General features: G+C 35.8%; 3 protein-coding genes and 1 pseudogene across 3 annotated transcripts; 2 read left to right on the top strand and 2 right to left on the bottom strand.

Moving 5' to 3' along the window:
• The first annotated feature begins 342 nt into the window (after positions 1-342).
• On the top strand, positions 343-3996 carry LOC108824527 (uncharacterized). Its single transcript, XM_056994273.1, has 5 exons — positions 343-1112; positions 1209-1262; positions 1380-1759; positions 1850-3434; positions 3666-3996. Exons 1-5 carry the CDS (start codon positions 343-345, stop codon positions 3994-3996), a joined length of 3120 nt encoding a protein of 1039 aa, XP_056850253.1.
• Positions 3997-5185: 1189 nt separating this feature from the next.
• Positions 5186-9281, top strand: LOC130494717 (endoglucanase 8-like). The gene is made up of 6 exons (XM_056995188.1): positions 5186-5873; positions 6586-6678; positions 6783-6944; positions 8203-8314; positions 8487-8650; positions 8791-9281. The coding sequence occupies exons 1-6, from the start codon at positions 5247-5249 to the stop codon at positions 9121-9123; spliced, it is 1491 nt and encodes a 496-aa protein (XP_056851168.1). The 5' UTR covers positions 5186-5246; the 3' UTR covers positions 9124-9281.
• A 2247-nt stretch (positions 9282-11528) lies between these two features.
• On the bottom strand, positions 11529-14109 carry LOC108834464 (protein TIFY 7). Its single transcript, XM_018607799.2, has 7 exons — positions 13847-14109; positions 13460-13545; positions 12677-12828; positions 12432-12516; positions 12110-12365; positions 11973-12027; positions 11529-11882 (listed from the first exon to the last, which is right to left on the bottom strand). The coding sequence occupies exons 1-7, from the start codon at positions 13932-13934 to the stop codon at positions 11804-11806; spliced, it is 801 nt and encodes a 266-aa protein (XP_018463301.1). The 5' UTR covers positions 13935-14109; the 3' UTR covers positions 11529-11803.
• A 2466-nt stretch (positions 14110-16575) lies between these two features.
• Positions 16576-17853, bottom strand: LOC108834465 (fruit protein pKIWI502-like; annotated as a pseudogene).
• Positions 17854-24575: the final 6722 nt, after the last annotated feature.

The raw sequence follows: 24575 nt of genomic DNA, 5'->3' as shown, positions 1-24575 counted from the left end.
ACCAAAAAAAGCGACAGAAGCAGAGGAGGTTTTCACAACTTCCAGATTCTCTGTTCTTGCTCTAGAAGAGGATAACGAGATACCAGCCCAAAACGACGAAGCTCTGTTGTCTGTAGACTCAATAGAACCAGATGCCGAGGTTGAAAAGAATGCAGAATCAGTAGACTCTACTCTGCTATCTGTGCAACAATCAGAGAAGGAACAATCTGTTGTCATCACGAGGCAGACTCTTCCGAGAAGCTCCAAAGATAAGCATAAATTCTTATCTGATCCCAATGCTCAGAAAGCCAAGGAGGCAGCGCCTCAGGTTTCGAGCAAAAAGTCGACTCGCAAACATTATTAATGTCTGGTTTCTTCTGGAACATCAGAGGATTCAATAAAAAAACTAAACACTCTGTTGTTCGAGAATGGATCAGAAGAGGATCGTTCCAGTTCGGTTGTCTACTGGAGACGAGAGTTAAGGAAGCAAAGGCTAGTCGTATAGCTGATTTGGTATTTGGAGATTGGTCTTTCCTATCAAATTATGAAAATAATAGGCTGGGAAGGATTTGGATAGTTTGGAGTCCAAAGGTTCGGGTGACTCCATTTTTTAAAAGTGGACAAGTTATAACTTGTGCTATCTTGCTGGAAGGGATGACGGAAGAAATATTTTGTTCTTTTGTTTATGCTGCAAACACGGTGGAAGAGAGGAGGGAGTTATGGCAAGACTTGAAAGCTCATCAGGACTCGCCAATTATTAAAAACAAGCCTTGGTTAATATTTGGAGATTTCAATGAGATTCTTGATGAGAATGAGCACACTGGTAATGAAGAAATGAGTTATAATGGAATGAGAGAATTCCAGGAAGTAGCCAACTATGGCTCGTTAATGGACATGTCTTATCAAGGGCCTAAGCTTACTTGGAGCAATAAAAGGGACAATGACTTGATCTGCAAGAAGCTAGACCGAACTTTGATGAATGAAGCATGGATACAGAGCTTTCCGCAAGCATATTGTGTATTTGAAGCAGGAGGATGTTCTGACCACTTGCGCTGCCGTATTGTGATCAAGGAAGGGACAGTAAAGGTTAGAAAACCTTTTAAGTTTGTAAATGCAGCAGCAGACCTTCCAGAGTTCTTGCCGTTGATTAAAGAATTCTGGGACTCAACAGAACCGATCTTCAATTCAACATCTGCTATGCATCGCTTGACTAAGAAGCTCAAACTCTTGAAGCCAATTCTGCGTAATCTGAGCAAGGATCATATTGGTGACATTGTGAAGAAAACAAAGGAAGCGTGGGGTATACTCTGTGATCGCCAAACTGCCACAATGCTCAACCCAACTCAAGAAAACATGAAAGAGGAATCAAAAGCCTATGATCGATGGAATGTTCTCTCTATTCTAGAGGAAAAGATTCTAAGTCAAAAGGCTAAAGTACACTGGCTAGGAATCGGAGATGGGAATAATAAGCAGTTTCATCGGGCTGCTAAGGCTAGGGAAGTTCGAAATGCTATACGGGAGATTCATAAAGAAGATGGCACAATAGTAGAAACTCAAGAGGAGATCAAGGAGGAGGCCGTGAGGCATTTTTCAACTTTCTTATCCCATAAACCTGAGGATTTTGTGGGCATAGCAGAGGATGAACTCAAACAGCTGTTGGATTTTGAATGTGACGAAACTGATATGAGGCTGCTGGATAATGAGGTATCTGAGGAGGAGATAAAGAAGGTTCTCTTTTCAATGGCTGCTGATAAATCCCCAGGACCTGACGGGTTCACCTGCGAGTTTTATAAGTCAGCTTGGCCAGTTATTGGTAACGAATTTGTCATTTCTGTACAATCTTTCTTTACCAAAGGCTTCCTTCCCAAAGGTGTAAACTCAACCATACTAGCTCTTATACCAAAGAAAAACGATGCAACAAAAATGGGAGATTACAGGCCCATATCTTGTTGCAACGTTTTATATAAGGTGCTCTCAAAGATATTGGCAAACAGGTTGAAAAGGATTCTCCCAAAATTCATTTCTACAAACCAGTCAGCTTTTGTGAAGGATCGGTTAATTATGGAAAATGTTTTACTTGCCTCTGAGTTGGTTAAGTGCTACCACAAGACCACAATATCATCTAGATGTGCAGTAAAGATTGATATCTCCAAGGCCTTTGATTCAGTTCAGTGGTCCTTTGTGTTGTCGATACTCTCTGCAATCAAACTTCCGGAAAAGTTTATTCTTTGGGTGAAGAAGTGCATCGAACTAGCTTCCTTCTCGGTTCAGATCAATGGAGAGCTTGCTGGATACTTTAACAGCGCTAGAGGACTACGACAGGGTTGTTCCTTATCTCCATACCTATTTGTAATGTGCATGGAAGTCCTTTCAAAACTGTTAGATAGAGCGGCAGTGGAAAAAAAGATTGGTTTTCATCCATACTGCCAAGAAGTTAAGTTGACTCACCTCTGTTTCGCCGACGATCTCTTGGTCTTCTCAGATGGGAAAAAGAGTTCAGTGGAAGGTATTCTTCAAGTATTTAAAGAGTTTGCAAGTATCTCGGGCCTTCGTATAAGCTTGGAGAAGTCTACTCTGTTTCTGGCAGGACTATGTGAAGACAGAGAGGCAATACTAGCTCAGTTCCCTTTTGAAGTGGGAACTCTACCGGTTAGATATCTTGGGGTCCCATTACTAACCAAACGCATGACGTCGAGCGATTACTCCCCTCTGGTGAATAGAATCAAGAAGCGCATCACTTCTTGGACGGCAAGGCAGCTCTCATTCGCAGGACGACTGCAACTCATTGGCTCGGTGATTCACAGTATTACTAATTTTTGGATGGCGGTTTATAGGCTTCCGAAGCAATGCATAAAAGAGATTGATCAACTTTGCTCAGCTTTCTTATGGTCAGGTCCAGCCATGAGTACATCGAAAGCCAAGATCTCTTGGGAAAACGTATGCAGGCCGAAGGATGAGGGTGGCCTAGGTCTACGTTCTTTGTCTGAAACAAACAGAGTATGTTGCCTCAAGCTTATCTGGCGTATAACGTCACAGTCAACATTGTGGGTTCAATGGGTAAAACGATATTTGATACGCAAAGGATCTTTCTGGAGCGTGAGTGATACATCTACACTTGGTTCTTGGATCTGGAAAAAGCTGCTGAAGTATAGAGCTCTTGCTAGATCTTTTGTAAAAGTTGATGTGAGGAATGGGGCAGCCACTTCTTTTTGGTTCGATGAGTGGTCTCCCTTGGGGAGAATTCTGGATATCACGCATATGCAGGGATGCATCACGCTTGGGATCAACATTAACGCCACGGTAGAGTTTGTCGTTCAACAATACCGGAGTCGTCGCTATAGAGCAGAACACCTGATCACTATTGACAGGGAAATCCTAAAGTTGAGAACGCAGGGGCTCACTGATGAGGAAGATGTGGTCTTGTGGAAAGGGAAAGGAGATGTATTTCGAGCTGCGTTTGATACCAACCAAACTTGGGACCTAACGCGAGTGCAGCAGACTAAGGTTCAGTGGTACAAGGGCATCTGGTTCTCTGGATCTACACCCAAGTACTCAGTAATGACTTGGTTAGCAGCACACAACAGGCTAGCTACGGGAGATAGGATGCTGCAATGGAATGTCCAAGCTAACGCTCAATGCATTTTTTGTAACTCTGCAGTGGAAACCCGAGATCATCTATTTTTTAGTTGCCCTTTCACAGAGACAATTTGGAGGAATCTCTCAAGGAAACTGCTTGGACGACAATACTCTCCAAATTGGAGTCAAGTTCTCGCCCTTGTGTCAGCGAATCAGGTATCAGGGGTGACGAAGTATCTTCTCAGATATGTGTTCCAAGTCTCTGTACACACGATTTGGCTGGAGAGAAATGGCAGAAGACATGGCAACATGCAGCGTCCTTCATGCATACTTATCAAGTTCATCGACAAACAAGTGAGAAATAGAATCAGTTCCCTCCAAGGACGAGCAGGAAAGTCATTTACCCAAGCTATGGTGACTTGGTTCTCTTCTAGAGAGTAGAGGAAACACAATTTTTTCTTTTGGTTTGGAAAAGTCTTTACACATTTAAATTAAAGATGCATTAGCTTGTACAAAAGTCTTTTTTGATTTGAATAAATTTAACATTCTTTCAAAAAAAAAAAAAAAAAAAAAAAAAAAAAAGATATTGCTCTTGTTTTTCACTTTATGTCCGTTGAAAACTCACCACTCACCAACGAGATACAAGACAGACTAGACAGTGCAGAATTGATGCTTTAGGGTGCAAACAAGATCTCATCAGTGGAAACATTTCTGTATGTTCGCTGAAAACGCACCACTGCTATAAAATGTTACAAAACAAATAATAACCATCATTTGCAAGGTTTTCTTAAAAGAGTTATAAATTTTTTGGTCAATTAAAAGAGTTAATATAACCATATAAAAGAATCTGAAATGTATACGTATCTGCTAAATGGGGGTTCCTATAACAAAGAATATAATTAATTGTTCTGTACAAAAATTCTATATAATAATCTCACCCTCGAATCTACTAAATGCTAGTTGTCTTGTCTAAATACATATCACATGACTAAAGTGGATTACAGATTGCAAATCGACGAAGGTTGAATGCTAGCTAAAATTTATTACGTTTACTATATACATCCAGTTCTAAGACCTTCATAATCACACAACCACAAGTTGTCTTCAACATTGCTATTAATCAATTCATGAATGGGAGAATCCTCATTCCATTTGTAGGTCTAAAAAAGCCGAAATTAATGGGAAAATGAACAAAAAAAACAATAGTGATTTACTGATTATGTCTCGGTGAAAAAGAGAAATAAATTAATCACAAAACTCCAAAAACATCCAATTGATCTTAACACGTGTCGCATGACAATAGGACGGTGGGTCACATGGTAGAGAGAAAAAAAAAGCAAACTTTTTTTTTGTCTTTTATCATTATTTCATTTCACAGGTTTCCACTTTTTTTTGGATTCTCTCACCGTACCGACGGAGGTACACACCGTCTGCATTAATTAACGCTCGAACCCTAAACCCTATCCGGTAAACTCCGGTTCTTAACCGGTTAAGCGAATTTAGCTCGGAATCCCAAACCCGCTCAACTCAAATCAGAAAGTCCCACGTGGTGGATGTTCATTGGCTCCATGTCTGGAATCCAAGACGAGCTTTTTAGTATAAAGAGCCCCTCTCTTCCTTGGTCCTATCAATTCAACACTCTCTCTCTCCTTCTCCCCCTAACTGAAACAAAACAGAGAGAGAGAGAAAAGATGGCGCGAAAATCCCTAATCTCGCCGGCGGCGACTCTCTTCCTATTTTTCCTCGTCGTGCTTCTCTCCTCACCAGCCGTTCACGCCGGACACGACTACCGCGACGCACTCCGCAAAAGCATCATGTTCTTCGAAGGCCAACGCTCCGGCAAGCTCCCTCCCGACCAACGCCTCAGATGGCGCCGCGACTCGGCATTGCGCGACGGCTCCTCCGCCGGAGTGGACCTATCTGGCGGCTACTACGACGCCGGAGACAACGTCAAGTTCGGCTTCCCGATGGCCTTCACGACGACGATGCTCTCCTGGAGCGTGATCGACTTCGGGCGGACCATGGGACCGGAGCTGAGAAACGCCGTGGCGGCCGTGAGGTGGGGAACCGACTACCTCCTCAAGGCGACGGCGGTCCCCGGCGTCGTCTTCGTCCAGGTCGGAGACGCGTACTCCGACCACAACTGCTGGGAGAGGCCCGAGGACATGGACACGCTTCGCTCCGTCTACAAAATCGACAGAGCTCATCCCGGTTCCGACGTCGCCGGTGAAACCGCCGCGGCGTTGGCGGCGGCGTCGATCGTGTTCAGGAAACGGGATCCTGCTTATTCCAGACGGCTGCTTGACCGTGCCACGAGGGTACGTTACTTTAACACCGTTGCTTTCTTTTGGTTATGACTTACGCGTGTGTGTCCGTTTCCTCTGTTCTTTAGTGTCTTCAGTTAAAATGTTTTTTTTTATTAATTGTGGTTGTTAGTTTATAACTGAGTGTCTTTTAGTTTTTCTTTTCACACAGATATAAAAAAATATTAATTTGCTATTATATCTTTAATATGATATAATATTTTATTTGAATTAGTTAATTAATAAACTAAAAATGGAAATTTATCATGCATAAAAATATGATAAAACAAAATTTAAAGCAACAATTAATATATTCTGTCTTTTTTTTTAATAATAATATTCTGATTTTTTATAACTGAATATTAAATCTTTTTTTTGGAGTCAGTACAATTTATGTATATCCTGATAAATATTAAATGGTTAAAATGGTCAAAAGTTTTCAATCAATCAATGATTCTTTGCTTATGAGATAAGAGATTCTCTCCATATGCTTCATAATAATTATTTTCGTTCCAACTTCTTCACTACTTATTCGTTTTAACAATTATTCACCAAAAAGTAAAATGTTGACTTTTTGGGGTATTTTTCTCTTACGTATATGTACGGTTGAATGAATAATTTTCTGACGTTAGAGAAGATATATCAAAATCACGGATTGTGAAAACTATATTTTATATCAGAGCAGAAAAAGAAAAGAAAATTGACAACACACGTAACGTGGGCGCAGGTATTCGCGTTTGCTAATAGGTATCGGGGCGCGTACAGTAGCAGTCTATACCACGCGGTGTGTCCTTTTTACTGTGATTTCAACGGTTACCAGGTAAAAGAAAAGAGCAAGAAACAGTTAACCTTGTATTTTACTACTTTTGTATCAGCCGTTGGATGATGAATAGTACTGTGATTTGACGTGGATGGCTATTGCAGGACGAGTTACTGTGGGGTGCGGCGTGGCTGCACAAAGCCTCGAGGAAACGAGTGTACAGAGAATACATTGTGAAGAACGAGGTGGTTCTCAGGGCTGGAGATACCATTAATGAGTTTGGTTGGGATAATAAGCATGCTGGGATTAATGTCTTGATCTCCAAGGTAACAAAACACTTTTTAAATCACAGCTAAACTATTCTTTTATTTATTTATTATTAAGTTACCGTAAATTGTAGATCAAGGATCCAAGATTTGGTGATTAAAACTATGAGTGTTTTTTGTATGCTTGTGGTCTATGTTTGTTTGGTTTCAAGGGGAGTACTAAGAATTAAGTTAAAATAGGTAGTGAGATGGATGGTGTGTGTCTGGTTAAGTGGTTATCACGTGTTGGTGGCACGACTTTTGATCATATAATTGGGAGTGGGGTTCACATTATAATTATGGATCCTATGATAGTTTCTAGTTATTTTGGTTGCCAATTTGTGTTTCATTAAGTAAAACCGGCTTTAGATATGTGAACCCACATCGAGTTTTTTGTTTATCAGAGAGAGAGAGAGACGGGTAGATAAAAGGCATGCTAGGATCGTGCTTATATAGGAAAATGACATAATATTATAATATTATTAAACTATAGAGTAGAAGATAAAATATGGGATGGATGATTGAACCTTGCACATGATGAAATATGGGATTTAACCAATTAGAAATGGTCATGTGATGTGGGAGCTAAATCGTAAGGTAAGACATACCTCATTGGACATTCCCCTCCTTTTTGTCCAGTATTTGCTCCTAGATTTGGAATCATATAATTTTCTTATATATTACAACGTTACCAAATGGAAGCCAGAGCTTCACATGGCCCCCATGATCCATGACCTACTAGTGAATGGATAAAAACTGGATATAATATTAGACACTTGATAATCCATTGAATGGTAGGTGAAATGTATACAGTATATGTGCCATTTCCTGTTGGATGAGTTTGCATGTGGTGCATCACATGAGTATATACTCCTATTTGTGGTTTTGGATAAAGGTCTTCTTAATAGATGCATATAGTTACACCAACATTATTATTAGTAGTGTTCAGGCTTCAGGCCTATAGGGTGCTAGTGGGGACAACAAAAGAGGAAAGGGTAAATAAGTCTATGGTTACTGCCACAAAGCATGTGGCACAAATGGTGAGGAAAATGAAAATAAAGTGTAATGTCCTTATTCTACTGTAAAAGCCTTAGTGGGTTTTTCGTTTTGTCATTTCTCAACGGTCTCTCATTATCTTTAGTTTCACATGGGCACTCTCTGTTGTTGATTTTTTTTTCATTATTCACTGCCCATTCCTTGACCCATGTCCATATCCTAAAACCTTCATATATGTAAGATAATATGCATGAATTTAATAAAAGTTTTGTTTTGATTACAGGAAGTGCTAATGGGAAAAGCAGAGTATTTTGAGTCTTTCAAGCAAAACGCAGATGAATTTATCTGTTCTATATTGCCTGGAATTTCTCACCCTCAAGTCCAATACTCTCGAGGTAATATAAAACCATCATTTTTATTTTTATTTTTTGCCAATATCAAAGCATACCATGCTTTTTTTTTCCACACTTCACGTGATTTACTTTTGTCTTTTCCTTCCCAAAAGTAAAATGTATAGGATCCCATATCAGTAACGTTAATATTTTTTTTTCTTTTTGTCTTACATAGGAGGACTGCTTGTGAAAACTGGAGGGAGTAACATGCAACATGTAACATCACTATCTTTCCTCCTATTGGCTTACTCTAATTATCTGAGCCATGCCAGGAAGGTTGTGCCTTGTGGCCAATTAACTGCCTCCCCATCTCTCCTCCGTCAAGTCGCCAAGCGTCAGGTATGATATGGTCCCAAAACTTCTAACATTTTTGGACCAAAAACAAAACACATAGCCGTTGTTTTGCTTTGGGACCAAGCTTTCGATATATAGCCGTTTTGGTGTTTGATTTTTGTTGTTATTTTGTGACACATGAGCAGGTGGATTACATCTTGGGAGACAACCCGTTGGGAATGTCTTACATGGTTGGGTACGGTCAACGTTTTCCACGTAGGATTCACCACCGTGGCAGCTCTGTTCCTTCCGTCTCGGCCCATCCAGCCCGTATAGGCTGCAAAGAAGGCTCTCGCTATTTTCTCAGCCCAAATCCAAACCCAAACCTTCTCGTTGGTGCTGTAGTTGGTGGACCTAATGTCACTGATGCTTTTCCTGACTCGAGACCTTACTTCGTGCAGTCTGAGCCCACAACTTACATCAACGCACCACTCGTTGGGCTTCTCGGTTACTTCTCGACTCATTCTTCTTGGCGATAAGGATTGGGCTATTATTAGTTATTGTCTCTCCTTAGAGGTGTGCTGAAAACTTTAGGCCACCCTAAACCCTTTAATTATTATTATGTTATTGCCACTCTTTTTATCCAACTTGTATTGTAAGCCCGTAATTAGTGAAGAAGAGAAAAGAGTTGTGCCTATGTGAAATTCAACTTATCTTTGCGTCAAATATGATCGAACCATATAACATGTTTCCAGGCCCCAAGTCATAGATTACTATTTCGTGTTTTAATCCTGCCTGATACGGAAAATCTAATTATGTGTACATTTTTCAAAAAAAAAAAACTCTACTTAGCATATACTAGATCATAAAATACGACTGCCCCAGATGATAAGATATTCCAAAATGAAATCAATTTTTTTTTTGTAATTAACAATAACTTGGCGTATGAGAAACTTGTGAAAGTATTCAGACAAAAATTCTCTGAGTTTATAAAAAAAACTTATATAAAAACTCAATATCTTTTAAGAACCCCACAAGGTTTTAATTCACGAAATTATTATAAATTTATGTATTTTTTTTATTTTTTATTTTTTATTTTTTTTTAATTTATGTATTTTTCAAAAAAGGTTTTTGTGATTGTAATGGAGATTGGATTAGGTATAAAATACTAACGTTTTAGTGATCATAAATCCCTCAATCCATGAAACAGTCTAAAACACACACAAAAAACTACTTATACTAGCCTAGACAACAAACGTATGAACAATGAAATGGTAGTTCAAATTGCGCAACTTGGTGGTGGCATTAAAGGACGAGAAGATTAAAAGAAGAGTAGAATGCGACATTTAGAGGTGCTAGTTTGAAAAAGAAAAAAGACAAAGAGGTGCAAAATGATAAGACGTGAGTCATTCTTATCCACTTATATATGAACGTGAACGTGTTTCTTGCGACCAATTTACATCATGTGCTCTTTGTTTCCTTCTGCTTACCTAATTTCTTTTTTGCCCAGTTTTACTTTCCTAGGAGATTTTTTCTGCCTCAATAAATAAAAATATCAAGAAGATCTTTGCTTTGCTAAGAGAATCAATACATCATAATCAACCTCGAAGCTGCTCTGCTCCACTCGCTCTACAATCTTCTTTTGTAAATGAAAAAAACATATTTTGTCACCTAAAATATACATATAAAGGGTGGTCACAGAGCGGATATCTAGAGTTTTAAAGATATCCGTTATTCGATCCACCTCGTACGAATAATTAATTTTTCGATCTGATCTGTAATTTTTCGGATATTTGGTATTTATGGATATCCGGAAAAATCAGTATATTTTACCGGATATCCGATTCGATCCGTCGATCCGACAAAAAATAATAAAATATTTTTTTGAAAAATATTAAAAAAATAATAAATTAATATAAAATAATAATATATCATTATTAAGTGACCAAATAGTTAATTTAGCGGATAAAATAACTAAAAATCTATATAGAGATATAAATTATATATAATTTTATATATACATGTATATGTATATGTACATTATAGATCGTATATGCATATGTACATTACGGATCAGATCAGATATTCTTTTTTCGTAAATGAATATTTGTGATTTGCTTTTTATTTGACGGATATTGAATTTTAGTATTTGCTTCGATTCGTAAAGTATGGATATTCGGATTTTTGGATCGAATCGGAATGAATAACGGATCGAATCAAATTTCACGGATATTTTACCCATCCTATGATATAAGTGTCATCTTTAAGATTTACATTTAAATTTATGATTTTAAAACGCACTTCATTTGATAAAAAAAATCGCACTTCATTTAGAAGAACCCCTGATACACCAATAAAACCATAGACGCTATTTAGCATATTTTCTTGTCATTTTATATCTTTATTTTTGTTTGCCTTGTTCAAGGATTCCTCTTTACGCTATATTAAAGATTTAAAATTATCTTGAACCGATTTTGCGAAAGAGTATTTTTTAGGTTTTTTTTTTTTGCAGAATTAGCAAATAACAACAGTGGATGATTGTCCAAGCTCTCTTTAAGGTGCTCATAGATTATTCGTTATTAACGGGTCATTCCCTGGGCCCGGTCAAATAGCGGTCCATTTTATCCGGGAGGACATTAACCTGAGCCGAGACCCAGTACCACTAATAATGATATGGAAAAGGCAGTTCGCCTCCGGCTGGCGTCGAATCCGAAAACATGACAATTGACCCCCAAGACTCTAACCAGTAGAGCTACCTCATCCTGTCTAGATTATTCATTATTACTTTCTTTTACTGAGTCTTCTGTTGCTAACCATCAAGATGAAGAGAAGATTAGCGAAATCAATAGCAAGAAGTGGAGACAATTTACACCCAAAAAATGGAGACATAAACACTAGTGTTTTAATTTTATCAGCATTTTTGTGACGATCGTGTGCAACTGTGTTACCGATAATAATAGTAAAATAACATTAATAATAGTGATTTTTATTCGGTCTTATTTTCTTGACAGACATGACAAACATGCATCTGTTAGAATTTGAGGTAATAAAATAATCTTACAACAATGATCAAATAGTAGACATACGCCTAACGCCTTCTCCTGCTCGTAACATACTAAATGGTAGCTATAACAATAATCATCTATTGATTATATTTCAAATTACCATCGTGAGAAAAACCTCAGAGAGGTTTAAAAAACCACCGAGAAGAAGAAGGTTTTAGGTATGAGAAGCAGCACTAGATTCTGCAGTCGACAAATCAAGAAGCATCTTCTTGTATGGCATTGCACTCATGATCCTGCACGCAAAATCAATTTTTTTTAAGATCCAACGTCTAGTCACTAGATTCAAGAACTCAAGATTCTATAAACGAAAAGAAGAATCAAACCTCTCTTTGCGCTTCTCCAAGAACCGAGCCAGCGATGCTTTACGAGCTTGTGGAACTGTAAAAAACAAGCAATTTTTATTAGTTTCAAGCATTAAATATATCAAGAGTTGGTTTCATATATCTAGATATATATATACCTGAAGGAATCATATTGCTAGGACCTGCATTAAATGTTTCGATCATGGTCATTGCATTAGTCGCACCAACGTGTTTGTCTTTACACCTAGAGAAACTATCAGCGTTAGTGGCAGAGCTTGAAGATGCAGCAGCAGTTGCTTTATGGATTTGTTTTCCATAGACGACTCCCTCAGTTTCTCGAACTGGTTTCTTCAAACTGCTCTCTCCAAATTCTCCTTTCAAACCATTCCCAGCACATAACATAATGGCTCGAGCCTAATCACAGATCATTATCAGAACACGTTATGTGTATAGTTTAAATTGTATTGATTTGGATTATACCTTATCAGGTGATATGTCATTAAAGACGGTAACAGTTCCGGCATATAAGATTGTGAGCTGAGGAGATGATCCTGAGGAAGCCACTCTGTTCAACAAGTCAAATAACCAAATGTTAAGTGTCGTTATGAATTAAGAAAAACTGTTAAATATTTGATTATGTTCCCTATAAAAATGAGTAACGTTTTCTTTATATATATTTACACGATACTTAATTCGATTATTATACATATGTTAACATTGCGTACCGTGGATCCGTGGATGAGTTAAAGGCAGGACGGAGAGAAGGATGATTAGTTAAGGGAACTGATCCGCCAAGTAAAAGCGGATTCGCGTTCTGAAACGCACCACCGCCAAATTGGCTTCTGCGGTGCATAATGGCCGCAGAAACCGGGGACCACTAGCACGAGCCAAGAAACACATGAGACGTCAACATCTTTTATACGAGCATCCAAATTGGTAAGTTTTAAGTTCAAAAATAATTAATAGAAATATAATTGAATTTTTTTTAATGAACCACTTGCTAAATATAGAAATGTGTTATGATAGTTTCTTATAAACATTTAATTTTCCTATTTTTACTTATTTTGGTGGTTGAAATTCCATTATATATCCATGAAACTGCTCTGATGTCTTTTCATAAAAAAACATACAGGCATTGTCCTAACTTGGTAACTTCAAACGCCAATCGCTACAATTTTTTTAATTATTTTCTAATTTTGCGGCTGCCAAGCAAGCTCCTTAACTCGCACTTATCCAACAGAAGTTACACAATTTTAATATTTGTCCGTTAATGATTGGCCGTGCTATACTTTTTTGTTTTGATAAATACACTCAAGCAATTTCGAGAAATAAAAATAACATTCCGGTAACTTTTCAACAATTTTCCAGCAGCTTTCCGCCGACAATTGACTGGGAAAGTAGCTACTAACGATAGCTCAACCATAATAATCAGGTTTTTGAAAATTCTGTAATCTGTGACCAACTAGTGATTAAAGAAGTTGAATTGAAAATTTTAAGCTTGAACCAACCTGAAAATCTGCAGAAGCCGGCATGAAACTTGAATTAGGCAAGAGCTTTGCCTTTCCCCATTGTTTAGCTACCTTCTTGCACCGTCCTGAAAAATCCATTTTTATTCACATCAAATTACTTATCATTGAAGATCCAATTCTCACTTTTAATACGCATGGTTTGATAAAATATAATTATTAAAAGAAGCCTTGGAATCTAAATTAACTATTTAAAACAAAAAGCTTTTTGACGATACTGAAAGCCTTTCTTTTATATTTTAAAAAATCATTTTGACGATGTTAGTAAACAGCTTTTACTATTTTGACGATACTAAGGCTATATGTGTATTGAACGGATCTCCTAACTTTTACTATTTTGTTTTGGAGAGTAGATACAAGAACACAAACCTCGTTCTCCGACACGATCATCGTAAGCCTCGTGCTTAACGTTATTCAGATACTGCTTGTCGCTCAAACCCAGAAAATCTCTTTCCATCTTAAACCAAATCAAAGAATACTAACACAAGTTTTTTCTCTCTTTCTGCCCAAACATTTAATTTAAAACCAAAAAACAAGACAGAACCCAAAGTAAATGGGAAACCAAAGGGGAAGGTTTCGTTTTGGTAATGCTGCAGACACACTTTTGGAGAGGACTACTTGTTAAATCGCTATTCTTTCCTGTTTTATAAAGAGCTCCTTGCTTAGTTAAACCATGTGGGGCTGTTTTAGCGGGAGAGAACGGGTGGTTCTACCGCCTAGACCGGTTAATTCCCACGTGTTCTTTATGTTTTCTTTTGATTCTTTTTTTTGGCTTTATTTTGATTAAGACTAGGCAAAAGTCTATAAATTTTAACTCAATTGGTTATTATAAAATCTAAAAATCCGGATATCTGTCCGTGAATCAGACCCGGCTCTTCACCATGGCAACAGGGGCAGTTGTCCTGGGTCCATGGATCCACAAAAAAATTTAGTGCTATTTTATTAATTTTAAAGGTTCATTTCAAAATTTTAAATCAATAAATAAAATTATAATAAAGGGTCCGTAATTAACTAAAACTAATTTGTGTTTAACAAAACAAAACCTAAAAAATCTGTATGTTTCACCATTTTATAGTTTTTCTTTTTAACGACTTCATTGAATCAAAAAAAAAACCCAGAGAGTTTGTTACAGCAAAGGATCGCAAAGATCACTACTAGCTCAATCTAAAAAAGATCTACGAGCATGAAGGGAAATCTGCTTGAATCAAACGATGGAGCCAGGCTGGTCCTCCTAATGCTAAGTACGACTGAAGTCGATCATCACGGAGCACACTTTTAGCAATCTCTCTTACCACCTTATTAGATAACTTTGACTCTGTTTCAAAAGCAACTGATGCAAAAGAAGCACATAAAGTATGGATCTTCTGCAGTGAAGCTCTAAACCGAAGCCATTTAGTAGGATTCATCACAGCTTCAACTAGTACATGGGAATCAGAACCCACCACGACTTCGACATAAGCTAAATCCTTTAAACTTTGCAAAGTCCATTCCAAACACCTGAGCTCCACCGTGAGCCTATTGGGCGAGAACGTGATTGCATCTCGAGCATGATGAAGAACATTTTATAGTTTTACCAATGAAAAAATCTATTGGTTTAATTTAAAGAAATGCAACAAAATAATATTTTCGAAAGATCCCATATTCAATGTTTCGCCTAAGGTTTTTAAATTTTATAAGACGGCAATGATCGCTATGGCAATGCCATGCAATTTGTGGTTTGCCAATCAAAACCAATGGGCAGCTCATCTTCTTTGATTCTTTTGTTTTCTTTACACTAGAGATACATTTATTGTAAAAATAATTGAGATGAATAAATTTAATACTCACTATAAGCAAATGCTAAATATAATATCACTGAAAAATAAATCAAATTACAAATAATAATATTTTTAAAAACGGATATCTGATTCGTGATATCCATATATTTTTGAAGAATTTTATATAACTTATATAAATATTATATTTTATATAAGTTTTACAAAATATTTATTTATTAAATGTATTAAATTATTTATTAGAATTTTTTAAAATTTGTAAGTTGTTTTAGATAAAAGCACTAGTATCAATAAAACTATTGTTTTAAAAAAATATATTTAATATATAAATCCAACCGATTATAAAAAAGCTAATATATTTTTGTTGGTTACACAATATACAATCAATGCAAAAGCTACTTTGAAATGTTAAAACTATTTAGATTTTGAAACAATTATTTTAGCCAAAACTACTTATAATATGAACGGAGGGAGTATTACATTCTATCTTTTTTGATTTTTATTAATTTTTAGTTTTAATTTTATGTGTATGGATCAAATCAGATATCCAGTTAAATTTTTTTAAAAAATTGGGTATCATGAACACCAAATATCCGAATGGCTACAAATAAGATCATATATCTTGACGAAACAGATCAAATAACCAATACCTCTAAAAATGTGGATATTTGATCCGTGTCCCTACTTAGGATTGTTAATATATGTCGACGGATCTTGTTAGAAGTAGATTTCAGTTCAATACAAACACAATCTAGAAATTCGGTTCAGTACTCAAAATCCGATTTGAAGATAATAGTTCCACGAAAGTGTGAATATACCCCCAACTTACAGAAGAGCCAATGCAACATAATAGGCCCTAATAGATCAACCCAAAATATAAAGAAGATCGAAGTATTAAAGACGTTTTTCAAAACACTGGATACTTATTGGAGATCATGCTATTGTTACGATTCTCTTTTTAATCTATATATAATAGCAAACTTGATTTTGGTGATAGGTGACATCAGCATTTTTTATAGGAAAATAAAAGTAAAATCGTATGGTTGAGATTGTTGCAGTGATATAATCTGATGGACATAATTTTAGGTTCATTTAGCTTCTTACGTCACCAATAGTAGTGCAAAAGGCATCTCTTTTTTTTTTTTTGCAAAAGACATCTCTTCGGTTTCCTTTTTCGAATCGTCACTTCCCGGAAGACGTAACCTTTCAAAATAGAATCTCTGAGCAACATTATTGCTGTTACCAAATTGTTGGTCCTTAGCATATTTTTATATTATTTTGGTGTTAAAGACAAATGTTAAGAACAATCTCAAAATAATTAGATTATTGCTGGGACTTTGAGTGGTTCCTAAATAAATTTTTTAAGTTATTACAAAAATCTGTGTTTTGACTTAATTTGGTAACAAAAGAATGATGATGATAACACAATATATATAAGTTTACTACCAACATACAAAGAAATGTATCTGTCAAAAGTTTTTGAGTATCTTCTCATTTGAAACTCCATCAGCTTCAAGCATTGCGGTTATCTCCTGCAACAACAACAAATCAAAACAACAATAAAGATACACATCTCCTGAATAGCATTTTAGGTTCCCTGCAACAAAAAGAGTTGCATACCTCAGCCATTTGTCTATGTCCGCACAGCACCACTCATGTGGCCTCAGTTTTTGAAACTTGTTTGGCCCTTGCAAAAGCAGCCTATATACAACACATGATGTATATATTAGTTTGATGCACCTTGAGTTTAAGCATTTAGATTTGATGTTTCTTAGCTTACCTGCACATACCCGGTTTCACCACTCCACCCATCATCTGGCTGTGATAATACATGCACAACTTTGACACCCGATGATTCCCACTCTTTGAACCTTCCTGCAAAATCGAGAGCATTGGTAAATCCTTCAATAGATTTGATCCACAGATAGAGCTAGGCTCTACGCTTATCATCAAACGTTGTTCAACTATCTGCACACATTTTAACGTATCAAAAGCAGGGGGATCCCAAGCTTCCAACTTCAAAGCTAGTATAATAAAAGCAATTGAACTAAGCATCATAAACATCATCTAGCCAAACATCATTTGCAAGTTATAAACTTCAAAGCCATTTGCAAGTTTCAGACTTCAAAGTCTCATAGACATAATGTAACTAAACGAAATGCAGGACAAGACAATGAGTCTGAAAGACATAAGCTTTGGCTAACACTGTCCACTGAAACCTTTAAATTAGATCATTGAATAGCCAGCTAAGAAGAGAAGCAATCAAACAAACATGAAGTAAAAGGACACGACTTTAGCTCTCTCTCTCTCTCACCTGATTCTAGATCCAGTAGCGAAAATCAAAACCGTGTCCGTGGGATACTCCTCAGGAGGATCAACCCGACCCACATCGACACCATTAACCATCACAGCGCTAAGCTCAACGGTCTCCTCTCTCTTCAACTCGCAGAGAATCTCCGCCGTCGATCCGGCGATACTTTTCACCAGAAACACGAACGCGCCGCGAGACGCCGCGAGCGAGGAAGGAGACGCCGCGAGCGAGGAAGGAGACGCGATGGCCAGGAACAAAGGCTTCTTGACGCGATGCAAAAAGAAAATCATCGCCCTCTAAAAACCAGACACGTGCCTCCTAAGGACGTCCGCCAACCCTTCTTAACTAAGGGACGTCCCAAGTTTAATTGCCTCATTTTTGATTTTCTTTTTGCAATATTAATGCTAAGGACGCGGTTATATACCCGCGATAATGTTGCTCTTAGCAATTTTTTTAACCATCTGTTAGCAATTTTATATATCATTTCTCTCTCCCATCAAATTACCATTGGTCTTTTTCCATTTAATTTTATCATATTTTCTTTAAATTTATCTGTCGCTCTTTGATTATTTTTTAAAAGCTCTGTGGATCTCTTTTTAATTTGTTTTTAGAAAATTATCTACAAGAGATTACCATTGCAAACTTTAAAATTTAACCATCTTAGTTTTTTCCTCTCTATCTAATGGGTTTTGTCCATTGAAAAATTCCAACATAAAAATTTGAAAAAATAAAGAAAAAATTCATCCCTCCAAATGATTATAAAATATATTCGGTGAAACACATAAAGTTATAAACTAAAATTATTATTTATATTTATTGTATATTAGTTTACATTTAATAAGAAAAAACATTTGATGTCTTAGAGATTTTATGTAATCTAAAACTTCACAAATGTTAAAATTTATTTAAAAAATAATTCATGCACGATTCAACCTTGACTTCTAATTAAATTAACATGTTCATCCTTATGTTGGTATGTTATATAACTCAATGTTTTTACGAATGATGATAAAATTCATTGCTCTTTTAAAAATACGCATATATATATATAAAGTGAATATATGTAATTTTTCATATGAACCATTGCAATTGTTTGTATAAATAGTTGCAATTATAGAAATAAAACATTGGAACTATTAATGATTGCAATATTTGGGAATAACCATATTAATTAATTGCAACCTTTGGTGATTAACTATTGTAATTCTTTACTAACCAATGAAACTCTTCATTAATTTTTGCAGCTTTTGATTGCAACTCTTGACTCTCTATATAAGGAGGTGTAAGTATTGACAAAATAAAAATAGAAAAATTCAGAAACTAATAGAAGAAACAAATAGTTAATAAGAGAGAGATATAAAAAGACTAAGAAACACATATAAGCAATAAAGTTTTATTTGTTATTCTTGTATCTTAACCTATAACAACAATAAGATTTTGATTGTCTTATCGTACAAAGAGATTTCGTGTAAACCCAAAATTTGGAATAGGATCGAAATATTCTTTAAGAAAAGTGACTTCGTACACGATTCAATCATTATCCAAATATATAATTCATAACTATTTGGGTTACAACCCCAAGATAACCAACAAAGAGGAATACACCAGATCAATAGTGTTTTTTTGTATTTCTATTGTTAAATATATATACATGTTTATTCTTGGAATACACCAGATCAATAGTGTAGCTTTTTCTTTATATATCAACTTATCTATACTATTAAAGCAGGATCATATTGGTTTTTTTACTAAAAATACTCCTTTCTTTAATAACATTGCATATTTCATTAAGGGTAATTAAGTAATATTAATAACAAATCTATGGGTCATTTTTTTTAAAATCCAACCCATTGCCACATCATCTCTTTTGGGCCATTTGGGCCGATTAACAAATCAGATTCAATTTTTATTTTTTTCGGATTGGGTTCGAGTTGGATATTTCCGGGTCCGGATGGGTTCGGTTCTCATGCATAAGAACCTGAAAAATAACCAAATAACCAAAATATCTAAAACGGGTTCGGTTATTTATACTCAGAGTAACCAAAGTATCCGATTCGGTTCAATTTTTTGTATCCAAATTACTCAAAAGTAACCAAAAGTAACCAAAAATATCAATTCTATACAGTTTTTTTGGATAAAATTTTATCCAAACTATCATATTTTATCCAAAAATACTCAAAAGTACTAAAAATGACTACTATAGTTAACTTATGATATTAATTTAAAATATTAAAATAATTATAAATATAATTATAACATATATTTTTAGATATATATTCACATTTCGGATATCTGCGGGTACTCATTTGATTCTCGGTTCGGATCGGGTTCGGATCGGTTCTTCGGATATAGCAATTTAGAATTCATTCGGATATTTACCCCGGGTCTGATCGGGTTCGGAACCCTGATTTTTGGGTTGGTTCTTCGGGTCCGGATATTGTGATCAGGCCTATACTCATTTAAAATGAAACACGATAAAAAAGATAAAAAGCTTAAGTCTTTTATAAGAAAAACAAATATATGAAAATATGACATTTATTAAATATTTGTAAATTTAAAAAAAAAAATAAAGGAAAATAAACCTGCGCTTTAAAAGCGCGGGTCAAAATCTAGTCTATACTATTAAAATGGAAGCAGTATTGAAAAGTCGACTTATACAAGTTATTTTGGACCTTTTCATTTTTTTAGTCTAACCTATTACATATAACAAAATCTTATAACTAACCTATTTTATAGCAACTTAATAAGATTTTCCTTCATTTAAATAAAGCCTATTACTGTTATTGACTTTAAATGTTACTATAATCTAAACCGTTGATTTCTAACATTTTAAATATGTGCGTAAGAAAGATTTGTATAAACCACTGTTTCTATTACTAATGTTTATATAATTTTTTTGTATCGAATGATGGTGTGGAATTAATTTAAAACAATATTGTACCTCATCTATACTATTAAAAGGGAACCACTACCAAAAAATTTACTTAAAAAAATTGTTGAATCCTTTCACTAACTAATTATTTTTCGTCCAACTATTTGAAAAATTGATTTGCGGATGCGGGTTATGAGTTATGAGTTATTTTATACGGGCTTAGTATGAGTTGGTGGATTTTGGATTGCGGCTACCCGTCGACCCGCAAATTATTTTAAAAAAATAAAAATTAAAAAATTAAATACTTTTTTTAAATACAAGAATTTAAAAATAATAATTTAAAATTTAAGTCATGTATAAATTTTTTATTATAAATATACTTTTATAGTAATTAAATTAAATAATGATTTTTAAAATATGTATATAACCCACGGATAACCACAAAATTAAGCGGAGCGGATGCATGTACAATATTATTTGTTTGCGGGTTGTGCGGGTCATATTTTTAACCAAAACAAAGTTAAAAATCTGCGGGTTGGCGTGTCAGCGGGGCGAGTTCGACCCGCAACTCAGCCTTAACCGTGCGTATACCGGATCAATTTTTAAATTACAATATATTTTGATCTAAAATTATACACAAATATGATTACAAAAATACAAATATAATCAGAAAAAAACAAATATAAAAAATTAAATTTAAAATAAAAGAATATACCCACCTTTTTAAGGGCGGATCAAAATCTAGTTACGAAGTTAAAAATCAATGTTTATAGTCAAAACATCTTATTAAAGGCACCAAATTCTACCAAAATAATTATCTTAATTTCAATGACCAAATTTATAACAAATCAATGGTTTCTTTCGGCATTACATTAAAAATGATAATGCATTCTATAGTATATTAATTTTAGTCTCAATTTCAGAAATTAATTATGAATTGAAAATTTTCATTTTATACATAGATTTTCATTTTAAATAATTTTATATATAATTTTTATAGTTTAAATTATATTCAAAATTTAGTCATCTTTTTCCCCCGCAGACCGCGGAGGTCGATATCCTAGTAGATATAAAGGATATCAAAGAACAACGATAGGGGGTTTTAAGCCTCTTCGTATCAAACATGTACTCAAATCACTCTAGTGTTCACTTTTATGCTTATACCCCTTGTTTATCATAGTTTTATAGGATTATAAGATTAATAATATACTTTTTAATAATAAAATCATTAATATATAAAAAACTATAAACTACTTTTTCAGTATGTTAGTCTAAATCCTAATCCTAATTTTTGAGTAGCTTGAAATTCATCGGATCTGGATTTAATTTGTTTTTGTTTTTATTAGGAAATAGGCAGAGGTGAATTAATGGCTATTTGTTCATGAACTCGCACATGTGAAATGTGTGGTTGCTTTTCTTGTGCAACGGTTTGATATTTAGGAAAATTGCACACTATAGCATAAAAAATATATTATTCATTATCTAACGTTTTGACCTAGCTAGCACCGATACATTATATATTTTCTATAATAATATAATTATGCCATTTTAAACAATCCACGAAACCTATAACCAGAATAATTTTAAACTAATGTAAAAATATATCGTGGTTTTTTCTTGTTCACATATCATTTAAGTTAACTTTTGATAGTGGAAAAGGTAAATACGTATCGTCTCAGATTTACGAGACCAACGATACAACCGTTTGAGTTCATGACAGCGAGAGAAGAAGACATATTTCGAAATCTTGTGTGGTGATAGAAGGAAGCTTATGGGATTCTGAAACTGAGAAGCGTGAGTAAGATGGCACTACATCAGCGGCGAGGTGAAATCATAATTCCGATTCGCCTTCACAGATTTGTATTTCAGAAAATAATTTCGAGCCAAAAAATTTATGTTGGTGGTTAGAAATAGTAACGGTGAATCGGTGAATGTATGTTGCCATGTCTGAAAAAGAAAAGGAGATGAAAAAGATGAAATTGTCTACTATACTATATCCAATGAAATAAAGTTGTAGTATAATATATATTATTTAGTGTAGATATTTTTGTGAGACTGCTATTAGGAAATTAACTCATTCTCATTAATGATGTAAAATGTACAATAGCTATGTTATATACATGATTCAATAGACTAAACCACTAAACCAATCTATACAGACTCAATGTACAGTTAACCAAATAAACCGGTATATACATAATAGTCCCCTTCAAGATGGGACGAAAATATTGAGCAGTCCCATCTTGCCAAACAACTTCTGAAACTGTGCTGGATACAATGGTTTAGTGAAGGGATCAGCAAGCTGCAACTCAGAACGAACATGAAGCAGCTTGAATAACCCTGCAACGAGTCTTTCACGAACACTATGACAATCAATCTCCAAGTTCTTAGTGCGTTCATGAAAAACAGAGTTATGAGCAATGTGGATGGCAGCCGTATTGTCACAAAAGAGTAAGGTTTGCTTGACTAAAGGCAGCCGTAACTCGAGGAAGAAATTAGTAAGCCATACCAGATCGTCAGTAACAAAAGACAGACTACGATATTCTGCCTCTGCGGAGCTCTTCGCAACAACAGACTGTTTCTTAGAGCGCCAGGCAATGAGAGATGTTCCAAGGAAAATGCAAAACCCAGAAGTAGAGCGTCTGTTGTCATGACACGAACCCCAATCTGCATCAGCAAAGGCTTGAATTTGCATTTCAGCACGAGAAGAATAGAAAAGTCCTTGGCCTGGTGTGCCTTTGATATAACGAAGAACTTTGAGGAGAGCTTTGAGATGACTCTTACGAGGTGCTGAGGAGAACTGACTAAGCTTGTTGACCGCGAACGTAATGTCAGGACGAGTGATCTGTAGATACATGAGACGCCCAACAAGTCTTCTATATGCTTCAGCATCAACAAGATCTCCTCCCGTGTCACTTGAAAGCTTCACAGCAGGATCCATAGGGATACTAGAAGGCTTGCAACCAAGGAGACCTGTTTCATCAAGGAGATCCAAAGCATATTTTCTTTGACAAATATGAATGCCATCAGCTGATCTAGCAATCTCCAAGCCTAAGAAATACTTCAGTGGACCAAGATCACGAAGTTTGAAGAACGATTGTAACTGAGACTTGAGTAAGGCAACCTGATCATCATCATTACTGATGATAATGATATCATCGACATAGACGATCACACATAAGAACAAGATGTCAGAGAGCTTGAGAAAACATGTGTGATCAGAATGAGTCTGAGTGAAACCCAAACCGATGAGTGTAGATGAAAACTTGAGGAACCACTGTCGGGAAGCCTGTTTAAGGCCGTAAAGAGATTTGTTGAGCTTGCAAACTGCGTTAGGAGGCAATTTGTCCCCTTTTCTATCAGCATATCCAGGAGGCAAACGCATGTAGATTTCTTCATCAAGGTCCCCATTAAGGAAGGCATTGGAGATGTCTAATTGATGAAGAGAAAACCCATGAATCGCAGCCGCAGCAAGTAACAATTTGACAGTGGTAAGTTTCACTACAGGAGAAAAGGTGTCGTGATAGTCAACTCCCTCTTGTTGCGTATACCCTTTAGCAACAAGACGGGCTTTGTATCGTTCAATGGTACCATCAGCATTGAACTTTACTTTAAAGACCCATCTGCATCCAATAGGAGTCTTATCAGGTGGAAGCGTGCAGATAGTCCAGGTTCCAGTTCCCTCAAGAGCATCAATCTCAGTATCCATTGGATCATCCCACACCAAGAGTCTCTTCGCTTCAGCATATGTGGTGGGCTCTTTGACTTTATCAATGGCTATGAGAAAGGAAAGATAAAGAGGAGAAATTTGATCATAAGAAAGAACAGAAGATATTTCGTGTATAGTGGATGACCCTACTGCATTACAGTAGTAATCTTTTAGATAAGCTGGAGTTTTAGTTTTCCTGTGAGATGTTTGAACAGTGGGTTCAGGGACATTAGGTAGAGAGTCAGCAGAAGGAAGCATGACTTCTACCGATGGAGGATGAGAAGAAGTCTCATCAACCGGAACAGAAGAACTCACAGGTGGAGATGGAAACTGATCAGGAAAGAAATTTTGAGAATCAAGAGAAAGATCAGTACCAACATAAGGGAAAAGCTCTTCATGAAAAATTACATGACGAGAGATATGAATAGAAT

Source organism: Raphanus sativus, chromosome 9 (assembly GCF_000801105.2).
Source record: "Raphanus sativus cultivar WK10039 chromosome 9, ASM80110v3, whole genome shotgun sequence".
NCBI lineage: Eukaryota > Viridiplantae > Streptophyta > Magnoliopsida > Brassicales > Brassicaceae > Raphanus > Raphanus sativus.
The sequence above is the reverse complement of the archived record's forward strand: the minus strand, read 5'-3'. Positions and strand labels throughout refer to the sequence as shown.

Bases quoted from the DNA above. Each gene is read 5' to 3' on its own strand.
- LOC108824527 (XM_056994273.1), top strand. From the start codon at position 343: ATGTCTGGTTTCTTCTGGAACATCAGAGGATTCAATAAAAAAACTAAA. The intron at 1,113-1,208 runs GTTCTTGCCGTT...GCTCAAACTCTT, and splicing joins GCAGCAGCAGACCTTCCAGA to GAAGCCAATTCTGCGTAATC. The intron at 3,435-3,665 runs GTTTGATACCAA...TCTATTTTTTAG, and splicing joins GGAGATGTATTTCGAGCTGC to TTGCCCTTTCACAGAGACAA.
- LOC130494717 (XM_056995188.1), top strand. From the start codon at position 5,247: ATGGCGCGAAAATCCCTAATCTCGCCGGCGGCGACTCTCTTCCTATTT. The intron at 5,874-6,585 runs GTACGTTACTTT...ACGTGGGCGCAG, and splicing joins TGCTTGACCGTGCCACGAGG to GTATTCGCGTTTGCTAATAG. The intron at 8,315-8,486 runs GTAATATAAAAC...TGTCTTACATAG, and splicing joins TCAAGTCCAATACTCTCGAG to GAGGACTGCTTGTGAAAACT.
- LOC108834464 (XM_018607799.2), bottom strand. From the start codon at position 13,934: ATGGAAAGAGATTTTCTGGGTTTGAGCGACAAGCAGTATCTGAATAAC. The intron at 12,517-12,676 runs GTACGCAATGTT...CTTGTTGAACAG, and splicing joins AACTCATCCACGGATCCACG to AGTGGCTTCCTCAGGATCAT. The intron at 12,366-12,431 runs GTATAATCCAAA...ATCTGTGATTAG, and splicing joins ATGACATATCACCTGATAAG to GCTCGAGCCATTATGTTATG.